This window comes from Carassius carassius, chromosome 4 (genome assembly GCF_963082965.1).
Source record: "Carassius carassius chromosome 4, fCarCar2.1, whole genome shotgun sequence".
Classification (NCBI taxonomy): Eukaryota; Metazoa; Chordata; class Actinopteri; order Cypriniformes; family Cyprinidae; genus Carassius; species Carassius carassius.
In genome coordinates, this window is record NC_081758.1 from 3560332 (window position 1) to 3574607 (window position 14276).

Consider the following 14276-nt stretch of genomic DNA (forward strand, 5'->3'; position numbering starts at 1 on the left):
AACTACTTTTTTTTAAATAGTTAGCAAACTTTAAGTGAATTATCAAATAGTATGATTTAAAAGAAGAGCAGCATTTAGGAGAAATGCAACAAAGTTCTAGTTCACACTTGAAAAAGATGGCGGTAAATAAAAATAAAGAATATTAATACGTATACCTTAACGTTCCAATTTGAAATGTAACAACTATGGCTGTTTCATTTAAATTATTGTAGAGATAATACACATAATTGTCGTGTGATTGTATATCTCACATGGAATGGTTAAACATTAATAATGTTTTTAAAAAGTGAAAAAATGCTTAGTTTATGTTAGTCTTCACTAATTCAGATTTCTGAGACATGCACAATAACATGAGACTACACTCTTAAAAATAAAGGTTCCAACAGGTGGTTTTTGCAGTGTTGCCATAAAATAACTATTTTTGGGGCAGTTCGCATCAATAAAAAAAAAAATAAAAAAAAAAACTTTTTTTTTTTCAATAGTGTGGATCAAATTTAATAATCCAAAACCATTTTACCACTATAAAGAACATTGTATGCAGTGAAAAGTGTCCAAAGTGTGACAAAAAATTCTTATGGAACAATATGTCAGTAAAGCATTTTATATATACAAAAACATTATATAATATATATGTGTACAATGCATCCATCTGATTTGAACTTGATTTACACTGTAATTTTAAACACACACATCCCTATTTTATACAATAATAAAAAAGAATGCATGTGTGCTATTCATACTTTGTAAATATAATGGCTTTAACCCGTAGTTATTTTTATATAGCATACATTTTCATGAATGCAACCTTTCCAATTCTGTGCATGTTTAAGAGCCTGGGAAGAAAGTCTTTTGGTTGTTACACAGACCAGCTAATCGTGAATCAAAATTACTGTTGACTTTATTTAAATAATTAGCTGTTCCTAATTTCACCTGTCTCTTGGACTAATTGCTGCCGGGGTCAGTCGAGGTACTTCTTACACCCACCTGGCCTAGCACAAACAGGACTCGGAGTTCTCCAATGTAATAATGCTTGAACAGAACATCTTGTTCATGTGGTGGTATCATTGGGATGCTGCTTTTAGCTGACACTGGTCTGGGAGGATTCACCAGTTAACAGTTAGTAAGCATATGCTAGCATAGCGTGGTCACATCCAGAGGCGGACAGAGTACACAGCTTTATAACTTGAGTAAAAGTACAGATACCCCTTGCTAAATTTTACTCAAGTACAAGTAAAAGTACTACAGTCAGATGTCTACTTAATTAAAAGTACTGAAGTACTTGTTTTTAAAAGTACTTGAGTATCAAGAGAACAAGAGTACATTTTCTAAATATTGCATTACTACTGCCACAGTGCTTACATTTTTGTACAGAAATGTCCTACATGGAGTTATGAAAATGTTAATATTAATACCTTGGAGAATATCTTGGAATTGAAAGTAAAATCAAGTCATTTTCATCTTTTTACCATGTTGCTTTATTTAACATTTCTCACTTGCCCACAAGGCAATAGCACAATGGCAATGCTCTGACAAACCTCTGCTAGAGTTTTAATGGATTTTTTGCACCCACATTTGAACCTGACTGTGTTAAACACACAGCATACTCAAGAACATCAAAGAAAATGCTCAGCTTACATTAATGTGTAATATCAGAAAAGAAAATTCAGCTAACAGTTGTATGTATATGTGAGTTTCTCTGTTTTTTCACCAATCAAATCAATAAACATAAACCAGCAAAGAAGGCAATATAGCAACGTTCTGACACACCTCTGAACCTCACCGTGTACGCAGCATAGAGCAAAGAAGAGAAAATAATAATGATTAAAGAACATCAGCTAATCAGCTGTGTTTAGGTCAGCGTACAAAGAAGGAAAAATAAAATTCAGCTCATTTGAGTGACAGTATTAAGCCCCTTTCTCTCACATTGACATACAGGCAAAGGCAGGAGAAAATACTTTGAGCTGAATTAACACCATTTTCACACACACAATCTATGTGTGACAACTTTGTGTGTGTGTGTGTACTGTCATGATGTCTTTGGCGAAGCTGAATGTGATTGTTGAGTGTTTTTATTTTTTCCTTTTTTCCTGTCCACCTGGAGACGCGTTTCTGTGAATACTTACACATTTTTTTTTTTCGGATCGGCGTTTCGTCCACACAAGTCCGGCGTTTTGGAAGAGTGAAACCGATGTTTTTTGAAGCTGGGTCCCAGAGTGGATAAATTTGAAAATGTCGCCTTTAGTCTGTACTGCGAATCCGTATATTTTCTGAAACGATGACGTCGTCAGCCCACGTCTCGTCCCTAGTCCGACACCGCTACGTCACGTAGCAGTAACAAAAACATGAACAAACATTGAACGCTTGTCTTTTTATTAACTAACATTAACACAGATTAATAAATGTATTGTTCCATGTTCGTTTGTGTACCACGTGCAAGGTTTATGAGCATAGTCCATGTCTTCTTCTCCGTTTTAAGTATATCTCTGTGCAGGGGCGTCACTAGGCCCTTTTTAGGGGGGCTTCTGCCCAGCCCCCCTAAAAAATATTTGATTAATACATTTTTGATCGCTTCAGTCCCCTTTAAAAAAACTCATTTGAAACGGCGGCAAGCTGCGTCAAGTTTCAGCTCCTCCCCTTATCTGAGTCTGCTTGGATTTAGCGCATTTTTCAATCTGCAGGGGCGCCGAGCAGAGCGAACATCAGAGAGCACAAGGTGTGTGTCGTGTGTGCGGGCATTTATTGATAGATTGCTAATGCTATGATATTACATCTGCATCGGTGCAGTTCTTTGTCATAAATGCATTGCAGTTTACATAATGTAATGTTACTGGAGCATTGGGAGCACACGGGACGGCTCGGTTTCTCATCCAATACCAATACGTTTCGCTGCGTTCACCTTCAGCCCTTGTGTGATAGTTGTTTTTTATTCCTACAAAAATGAAGTGATTAACAAACCCAAGAAAACATACTTTAGATTCAGAAAACGATCATGATTTATTTTCATTTACTTTTTAAAATTACAGACATATTATTATGTATTTTGACATTACATTATGCAGCCATGCACAGAAATGATTAAAGACACACATCATTGTCTGAAAGCACTAGATGGCCCAGAGAGAGAATGTGGAGTTATTTTGTTTTGTATTATTAAAAATAGTTTTGTATTAAGTAATAATGAATCAGGAGGAGTGTCATGATACATAAATTAGAGTAAGCGTAGAGTAAAGGGATTTTTGATTTTCTTGATTTATACTATTTATACTAGATTTGTAGGCTACTTGATTTATAGAAGTGGCAAATTGATAATTCATGTTGTTATTTTTAATAAATAGAAATAAATATAGAACAGATTAATCATATTGCCAATAGACAATTACATTAATACATGGTTTGTCTATATTCTTAATGAATATTAGCTGGTTAGTTAAAATACTTAAAATGACATCAATTTTCATGGGGTGACTTTATGAATATCCAACCGTATTGTTGATTATAAAGGCTAAAAAGCTAAAAAACTAAAATAATTTATATTTCATTGTAGATGGATATACAAAATTTTTTCTTGTCGTGCGGGAGTAGGTCTGCAAATGAGCAACAGTCAGGTGAGAATAGAACGTAGACAGCCTCTCACACACACAATACCACTGTGTTCCCAAGATTCATTTCAGTCATTGAAGCCTGACATTGTTTTAATTGTCTGCCAATTTCCCTGTACATTTTATAAGAAAAAGCAGTGGTTTCGTCAAAGGAAAAAATTCCTATCTGAAGTTTGTATGTGAGCATAGAAGTAGGCTACAAACAGTAAAATGTTGTGTTTGTACTGGAAACATGTGTGCGTGTGTTTGTACAGTGAATGAATCAGGAGGTCTTCATTGTAAAAAAAAAAAAAAAAAAATCGACATTCCCTATTTTCTAGTGGTCACATCCAATAATTATTTGTTTATTACAGTGTTGTATATGGCTCAGTCAGTACTCCTACTCCCATATATGAAATACAGGGAATACAATGGAATAGTGGATTGCAGTAAGGTTGGTAGCATACCACCCTACCCTAATATTCAAATAATATTTTTTTAATCATACCCTTATTGGGGGCTGAGCCCCCCTTAAATCAAAATCCTAGAATCGCCTCTGTCTCTGTGGCAGAATTACAACACCACCTGCCACCTGGCATGTATACTACATCGTTTTGTGGTTTCGTGTTGACGCGGATATTTCTTGAGATGAGGGAAAAAAAGATCGGATTGGGGTAAGCTCTGTCACCGCGTGGACGGGGCCGAAGAATTACAGGTACTTAAGGTTATGGATAGAAATGTAGCGGAGCAAAGGGTACAATATTTGTCTCTCAAATGTACTTAAGTAATTTTTTTTTTACAATTTTACTTAAGTACTGTACTCAAGTAAATGTACTCAGTTATTGTCCGGCTCTGGTCACATCCACGTGGTCCAGCTGATCTCAAAGGCGTCCATGCTCCTCAGCAAGCAATGGCGCAAGCTCCATTGCCCTGGAGGCCATTTGCTCCATTGCTAATGACGGCACACAGAAGTCTATTGTGCTGCTGGAGTCTGGGTGTGAACATACACAATCACAAAATGCTGGCAAGGTCTTGCAAGGTAGGAGTGACAGATGAGTCACACCCATTTCCTTGTTGGGTCACTAATTGTCTTCTTTGATTGCTATGCTGCAATGTGGCAAGCTAACTTGGTGTGGTCTACTCTCAGGGTTAGAGAAGCCCAGAGATTTAGTGCCATCAACTGATTTTTTTAATTTGAATTGAATTCTTTGTGAAACCAGAAAAGGGGCAGTTGGTTTGTGATACTGTTGAACTACTACTGCTTCATTTATAATAATAATAAAAAAAAAACATTTGGTTTTCCTGTTGAAGACTGGACTGGCAACCTCCTTTTACACTGCTGGCTGTCAGAAAGTCAGGGTTTTTGGACACTTGTTGAACTAGGGCTGTTTATGTGATGTGGAGGTAGCTCACAGACAGACCGCTCTTGGGGAGCCATTGGCCAACCACACATTATCCTTGTATACACACAGATGCGAGAGCCAATGCTTCAGGCCTGACACACTAGATGAAGCCATACCAGGTGCTGTCCCAGTTATGAGATCAGTGCTGTTATAAACTATCTGGGTTGAGATGGTTGAGGTTGCACCTAGATGAGAAGAGTGGTTCCACTCCCAGCACTGATTTTGTGGCAAATTTTTGAGCCTTCTTACATGGTTTCCAAAGGATGTTACCCCACATGGCAAGCTCTGTGCAGGGTTCCCTCATGTCATGATGGTTGTTTAAACTTCACTAATGTCTTTCGTTAAATATCTTGCAGATGTTAGGTGGTTAGTTGGCAAAGGATTGTCTTATTTTTCCCAATTTTGCAGGAAAAACAAGTTCAAGTTTATTCAATGCGGGCAGGGAAAATAAACAAGCAAATATGCAAATAGATTCCAAACAAACACTCATTTCCCTTAAAAATTGTTTGTGTATGCCGAAGAAAAGCAACAGTAGAGTTGAAAAGCTTTAAAAAGGAAAAACAAAGACAAAATGCCTCTAAATGATGACAGTGACACAAATATATTTGCATATTGCACAATTTTGGTGTAGTCCCTCTCGATCCGAATACAACAATTGTTAAAACAACAGATCGAACTTTCACACTTTTGCTGACAAATAAACAAGGACAAAAACACAGAGAAAGAGTGCAGAATTTCATATCAAAAGCAGTTCATATACTAAAGAGATTATAACAATACAAAGCTGATTGAAAATCAAACTTATCCTTTAATCAAGCGTTCCAGGAGCTGATTCGGTGCCAGGTCACACAGCTGTTCTTCAGTAAAGCTTTTGAGAACCATGAGGTTTGATGTGACTGAGTCAACCCTGGAGTACTTTGTTTTACCTCTGCAGAGGACACCTGTTATATTTCTTTACATGATACATTACAAAATTACTGAACACAAGTTCAGATGTTCATGTAATCCTTCATGAAAAGGACGTATATACATTTAGTTAGCCATCCATGATGAAGGGTTCAGAGGCTTGAGATTCACCCTGAGCCCAAAGTAACCCCCGGACAGTCGTTCTCAACAAAGGATTGTTTGATCCCAGCTATGACCCTGTGAAGAAAATACACTAATATACACTTGTTCAGGGGCTGATTGGACACCGAAGCTTTTGTTTGGAACTCCATTTAATGCAGTGAGTCCATATGGAGCTTTCTAACATGCATTGGAAGCTAACAGTGGGGCCTCAGCTGAACTGAGATGAGGGATAGGTACGCAGGAGGCCTGACACTTTGGATCCCAATGATTCTTCTCCATTTCCCTTTTATCTTAAGTGGTGATTTACAAACAAAATATTGGGGTTTGGCTGTGGTTCTGTGTATATATGTCTGTAGTAAGGAGGTGGTGGTGGGGTTCTACTCCATAACTGCACAGCTGGTAGACATTAGCTCTTGGACACAATTGTCAAACCATCCCAGGCTCACTTTGTTTTCAGAAGTGAACGCTTGAGGTTGTTTGCTTATAATTAACCTCACATTGAAACGTCCAGTTGCTGAGTGCAGTTTTTCTGCATGTCGCCTGCTATGCTACACATATATGTAGGACATGATGAGAAAAATAGCCACTACTTCACAAATGTACTTGTCACTTCATGCAATTTTCTGCACTTGAGACCATGTCACCAAACCACACCAAGGTGAACTGTAATCCACAGTATTGACTTGACCAGCCTCATAGCACAAGATTTTAATTAAATATATATATTTTTTGGTTTTCCTCTCGGTGGAAAAAACACCACAACTGGCTCCAAGCACTGAGTGTTGATTTTTTTCCAGCTCCTTTTATAATTTACAGCCTGCCCTCACATTCCAGTAACCTGTGGTTTGAGTCAATAAGATGTAGATCATTTGTTTTATTGGTTTATTTAGCCCCTCATGCTGGGCTATTGGTGGGCTTTTCCTGGCGGTGATGTGGTGGTTTACAATGATGTCACAGGCCTGCTATGCATCCGCAGGGAGACTTCCACCACCCACTGATAGCTAGCCATTCCCCCAATGACCTCATCAAATCAGTGATAAATACACACTGAGGAGATGAGAAGCCACTGTAGAAGTAGAGTTTTGTAGCTTCCTTTGTGAAAAGTACACTTTAGCATACTTTTAATATAGTTCTTATTATGGAAATAATACACTTTAATATAATACATTTAAAGGCAGAGTGTATGACTGAATGTAATGTTTTTTGACACTTCATAATTTTAATGAAATAAATATATATTATAGTTAAAATATAATGCATATGCAATTTAACTTTAGAGTGTTTTTTTGTTTGTTTGTTTTTTATTAGTGTATGTACATATATATTATGATTGAGCTCATATTTTTCACAAGGGTTTGATTGTAGGTTTGTTGCTTCTTATAAACATGATAAAAGTGCATGCCTTGCATTTAAAGAAAAAAAAAAAACAATAATAATAATAATAATAATAATAAAGTACCACCTGCGGCTGCAATACTTGGAAATGCAACATAGCTTTTTTCCCTTAAGGTTCCAGATCATACATGACGAATCTCTTGGTCAGATCCTTGATTATTTCTCTGTGTGGTTTCCATAGTGGCTCCAGTTACATGTATCATATTTCATATGGTCTGGAGAATGGGCAAAACATGGTGTCCTTATCTAATGTTACAATGTATACAGGTTTTTTTTTTTTTTTTCAGTGAGGTTCGATAAAATCACTTTCTCAGTATTCTCAACACATCACATGGTGCAGATCAGGGTAGACACTGTTTTCAGAGCTGACCACCAGCAATACGACTAGACACAACAACACTAAAACCACATTCTTCTTCCTTAAAGGAACACTCCACCGTTTTTTTGAAATAGGGCTTATTCACATTATTTCCTTCATTAAGATAGGTGGGCAAATGCATTTTCGTGTCAGTGCATGCATTGTTTTAGTTTGACTGGGTCAGCGTTAGCTTAGCTTAGCACAATGAATGGAATCCTTTATTGCCAGCTAGCATGCCCTGAGTAAAAGTGATAAAATAAAATAAAAAAAAAAACACCTAATTACTTATTGTGGCCTGCGTATTCACAACGAGTACAAATAGCGATCCAGATTAACACTTGGCGATTTCCTAGGCAGATATTGACTTGGGACTATATTATGGGGAAGCACAGGCGAAGCACTGCTGCTTAGGCGAAGCACTGCTACTTCGGCGCAGAGATATCACGCAACACATGAAATCCCACGAATTCCGTCAACATACCGGCGTGCAACGCGTAAAAAAAAAAGAAGAAGAAGAACATACCGGCGTGACCTGCACCGAGTGTCTTCGCTTTTGGATGATTTATTTTGAGAAGTTACAGCAAACATGGTTATTACCTGCATAGCAAAAGGTTGTGAGAACAAGCAAAGGACATACACGAATGTAATGTTTCACAGAATTCCATCTAATGTGGAACTGAGAAATAAATGGCTAGCAGCTCTGGAGATCTGTAGTTCAACGCCTCTCAACAAAATAAAGCAGTATTGTGTTTGCGAAGAACATTTTGCACCAGAGGACTACTTTGAAAAAATGGAATATGGGTCCAGAAAGACGGTACTACGTCTGAAAGATACGGCCGTCCCATCTATTTTCAAAGCACAGGAAGAACAAAGTGCACATGTAAGTTGTCTTTTATTTCTCTTCCTATATAACCTATATTGCCTGTGAAAACATCAACTCTATGTGAATACAGGTATAATATGGGTCGATCTATACATGCGTCATGATTAAAATAATCACTTACTCTGTGGACAGCTGTCCATTTGGTTCATTCGGCGTGGGGCGTTTTTTCCAGTTCACTTTGTCACACCGGAAAAAAAAAATCAAGTACTGCAGAATGGATCAGCGCCGTGAAATCCTCTGTAGATGTGACACAACTTTGGGCACGCTCATCTTGATCTGACGTGTTGAGCCTGGTCATCAATGGCAAAAACATGTCCCACTCTCTACAGCACAGACACTCTATTTCCGTCGGCATAGATTGGCATATTCCCCCACATTCACACCACCAGTTCATGTTGGCTCTCATCCTCACGTCCTCAGGCTGTTGAGCGATCGCAACCTCCTCCTCCTGTCGTTCTATTTCCAAAGCACGCAGCTCGTCTTCTGTAAACTCTGGTTCAAATAGGTATGGTTCTGGTTCTTGACTGTCTGAGAAGTCACCCTCTTCGTCTCTCTCAAAATCAGCCATGTTCATCGCCATTCGTGTACTGTAAGGAAAATAGCAGGGCAGCTACTATTCACGCCGGTATGTTGACGGAAGTCGTGGGATTTCATGTAATGCGTGATATCTCTGCGCCGAAGTAGCAGTGCTTCGCCTAAGCAGCAGTGCTTCGCCTGTGCTTCCCCATAATATAGTCCCAAGTCAATATCTGCCTAGGAAATCGCCTAGTGTTAATCTGGATCGCTATTTGTACTCGTTGTGAATACGCAGGCCACAAGAAGTAATTAGGTGGTTTTTTTTAATTTTTTTTATCACTTTTACTCAGGCCATGCTAGCTGGCAACAAAGGATTTCATTCATTGTGCTAAGCTAAGCTAACGCCGACCCAGTCAAACTAAAACAATGCATGCACTGACACAAAAATGCATTTGCCCACCTATCTAAATGTAGGAAATAATGTGAATAAGCCCTATTTCAAAAAACGGTGGAGTATTCCTTTAAAATTAACTGCAAAATGGCATATAATATGGTTATTGATTATGTAAATTTTGCCTAATGTGTATATATATATATATATATATATATATATATATATATATATATATATATATATATATATATACACTTGTTTGTCCCTAGACGTGCCAGTCAAAGGTGTTTGACCTTTCTGATGGAGTGTCTCAGTATGCCTGGTTTCCATGTCGAGAGGCCCATGGTGTTTCTTGGTATCCTCAGTACTGGTTAAAGGTGAGATTATTATTTTTTTTCTTTATCATTTTATTTGACATGTAAATCTATAAATATGATTAACACAAAAATACTTATTATGATACATTACAAAATGTGAGCTGCTGTGCCATGCAGGTTTATTAATTACTTTAGGTTGACACATTATATGGGAATAGGATGAACTTTTAATTAACTATTATTGCTTTCATGTAGGTGATAGGAAATAGGATGAGAAGCAGAATTTTAATGCAACTTTTTTTTTTTTTTTTCAAAAAAGATAATAGAGAAAAACTAAGCAAAATCACAGGAAAAAACGGATGGCAGAGAGCCAGATATACTAGAATTAATTAAACTTAAAGCAAGAAGCAGGTGTGAAAATTAACAATTCAGTTACTATGGTGACAAATGAAAAGAAGGAACACAGAAAACAAGAACAGAATGTAGGGAAATCAGGTCATAAAATTTAAAATCCAAGACACCGAATCTAATCGTAACAATCACTATGCTTCCCCAGTTAACTTATCGCAGTACATAAAGATATTATCCATCCATCCATCCATCCATCCATGAGCTTCTCACCCTATCTCTAATGGATCGCCCAGCCACCCTGCGGAGAAAGCTCATTTCGGCCGCCTGTATCCGGGTTCTTGTCCTTTCGGTCATGACCCAAAGCTCATGACCATAGGTGAGAGTAGGAACGTAGATTGACCGGTAAATCGAGAGCTTCGCCTTGCGCCTCAGCTCTTTCTTCACCACGACAGACCGGTACATCGACCGCATTACTGCAGAAGCTGCACCGATCCGTCTGTCAATCTCCCGTTCCATCCTTCCCTCACTCGTGAACAAGACCCCAAGATACTTAAACTCCTCCACTTGAGGCAGGAACTCTCCACAAACCTGAAGTGGGCAAGCCACCCTTTTCCGACTGAGGAAAAAATAAAGATATTATTATTAGATAAAGCCAGGTTTACAATTCTTGTTTCACTTTGTTGACATACTAAAAGTTTTTACAGAGTGGATTTTGTATTTCTCTTTTTATTCCTCAATAACTCATAAAATTGTTACGGTTCATTGTGGCAAGGGAGAATGGAGGAGTCTCAAACTTCAGTTAAATAGAGTTTAATACCGAAACTGGAGATGGCGCCACCGAGTCCGGTCGCCATCCAGGTCGCTCCACTTAGATTATGTTTTTATTTACTTTTTTACCTACTTTTGCTTTCTCTTTTTACACACATTATCTCTGCACTGATCATATACGACAAAGAAACACTTTTGGACACTGGACACCGCTTCACTGACCTGTTTCAGGACACTTTATCCTCCAACCCATCGTGGCCATCTGAGATTCTCCGGAACGCCGAGATGAACAATGGCCACCTGAATAACCACCCGAGGCGACGGATCAAGAAACACTGCGGAAAACGTGCTGGGATTCGCAACAGACTGAGGAAAAGAGCACACAGCCCTCCTTTACCGAGCATTCTGCTCGCCAATGTCCAGTCTCTGGAGAATAAGATGGACGATCTTAGGGCCAGAATAAGTTTCCAATGGGACATTATGGACTGTAACATCCTTTGTTTTTCTGAAACGTGGCTCACGCCCTTGGTCCCGGACGCTGCTGTAACGCCGTCTGAAAACTTCTCTGTTTTACGGATGGACAGGACAGCCGAGGCCAGCAAATCCAAAGGCGGAGGAGTGTGTTTCATGATTAACAAGAAATGGTGTGACCCCAGGAATATCTCCACTCTGTCGCGCTCCTGCTCGCCTCATCTGGAACATTTATCCATTATTTGCCGCCCATTCTATCTGCCTCGGGAGTTTTCATCGATCATCATAACTGCTGTTTACATCCCTCCACAAGCAGACACCGGCTTGGCTTTGTCTGAGCTTCACGATGTGCTCAGCGGCAACATCAACAAACATCCTGACGCTGCTATTATCATTGCTGGGGACTTTAACAAAGCCAAACTCAGGCAAGTTATGCCTAATTTTTATCAACATGTATCCTGTCCAACCAGAGGACCTAATACACTGGATCATTGCTACACTCAGTTTAAGAATGCCTACAAAGCTTGCTCACTACCGGCTTTCGGCAAATCGGACCATGCTGCCATTTTCCTCACACCGGAATATAAACAACGGCTCTTTCAAGATCCCCCGGTGCAGAGGGTGGTGACGCGATGGTCCGCCCAATCAGAAGCAACGTTACAGGCTGCTCTTGATGACTTAGACTGGGACATGTTTCGCGCAAGTTCATCTGACGTCAGCGAGTTCACGGATGTAGCATTAAGCTTTGTAAACATGCTAGCCGAACAAGCTACAGATACAATAACTATAAGGACATTCTCAAATCAGAAACCATGGGTGGACAGATCAATCCGTGCAGCAGTAAACAAACGCACTGCTGCTTACAACGCCAGTCTTCTGTCGGGAAATATGAGCAAGTACAAAGCATCATGCTATGCTCTCCGACGCGCAGTAAGAGCCGCCAAACATAGATACAGGGAACGCATAGAGTCACATTTCCAGCTAAATGACTCCCGACGCATGTGGCAAGGACTAAGGACCATCTGTGCCTTTGGACATAAATTCTCTGCAGGGGTGAGAGCAGATCCGTCGCTGGCTGACGAGCTAAAAACTTTCTACGGCCGCTTTGAAAGCAATCTAAGCAGTGTGAGTCTGCCGATCAGCGCGTCAGGAAGCAGCAGTCAGATCAGCGATCATCATGCGATCACCGTGTCGAAGGACGAGGTTCGGAGGAATGTAAGGCAAGCAGCCAGACCTGATTGGATTTCTGGCCGTGTTCCGCGGTCCTGCGCTGATCAGCTCGCTGGTTTGTTTACATCCATTTTTAATGAGTCTCTTGCTACATTGATGGTTCCCACCTCATTCAAAAAATCTGTCATCATCCCTGTGCCTAAGAACAATAAACCCTCTTGTCTGAATGACTATTGTCCAGTTGCCCTCACATCAATAGTCATGAAGGTCTTTGAGGGACTGGTTAAAAACGTCATCTGCTCCTCCATAACGGATACTTTGGACCCTCTTCAGTTTGCCTATCGCCCAAACAGATCCACAGATGATGCCATCTCTCACATCCTGCACTCTTCTCTCACACACATTGACAGCAATAATAGGAACTACGTAAGGCTGCTATTTATTGACTATAGCTCAGCTTTTAATACTATAGTCCCCTTAAAGCTAGCTTCTAAACTCATAGACCTCGGCCTGAATTCTTCACTCTGCAACTGGATTCTTGATTTCCTCACCGGCAGACCTCAAGTGGTGAAACTAGGCCAGTACACCTCCAGCTCCATCACCCTGAACGTAGGAGCCCCGCAGGGCTGTGTCCTGAGTCCCCTGCTCTACTCTCTCTACACACATGACTGCGTGTCTTCGCACAGCTCCACATCTCCACATCAAATTTGCTGATGATACTGTGGTTCTGGGCCTCATTCACAACAATAATGAGACTGCATACTTGGATGAGGTAGAGAAATTAACATCATGGTGCCAGGACAACTGTCTCTCTCTGAATGTGAGAATAGGACCACTCACATTCAAACACAGGTTAATAAAGCCAGGCAAAGACTGTACCATCTGCGACAGCTGAGGAAATTTAGGGTCTCACCAGCAATCCTGAAAACTTTCTATTCTGGGGCTATAGTAAGTGTATTGACTCAGTGTATCTCAGTGTGGTCTGGGAACAGCTCCAGTCAAGACTGCAAAGCCCTGAGCGCATTTCAGGGTCTGCTCTCCCCTCTCTGCAGGACATCTACCTCAAACGCTGCAGAAGTAGAGCTGCTAAAATCATCAAAGACTCCACCCACCCCAGTAACCATCTTTTCACTTTGCTGCCATCTGGTAAGCGCTTCCGTAGCCTGGGAGACTCAGGAGTTTCTTCCCCCAGAACATCAGGCTCCTAAATTCAAAACCAGCCTCTTAACATCCTCATGCCTCCACTTAATGTAGACTTTATCAGTAAGATATTCATCATTTACTACCTCACATAGACACACTGACAGTGTCACCCTGTTTGCACATATGCACATTGTACATCCCTGTATATCTTAATATTTAAGACTACAGTTTACTTTCATGCACATTATTTTGCGTTCTATATTTAATTCTACAATATACATCTTTTTTATATTTTATTCTTATATTTTTATTCTTTACTTTTATTTCATTCTTACATAGCTATATTTATGTATATTTTCATCTGTGTTGTTTTCTTTAATAATTGCACTGTCCATGGAGCGGACCTGACACACATTTCACTGCTGGTTATATATAATTTTGTATGTGACGAATAAAAATCT

At 39.6% G+C, this 14276-nt stretch overlaps 1 protein-coding gene across 1 annotated transcript in view; it reads left to right on the forward strand.

Annotated features, from left to right (window-relative positions):
- LOC132132683 (pappalysin-1-like) overlaps positions 1-14276 on the forward strand; it is a 115196-nt gene that overhangs the window by 52896 nt on the left and 48024 nt on the right. The window contains exon 12 of the mRNA XM_059545161.1: positions 9865-9972. Coding sequence (XP_059401144.1) covers positions 9865-9972 — 108 coding nt within the window. The remainder of the gene's footprint in view (positions 1-9864; positions 9973-14276) is intronic.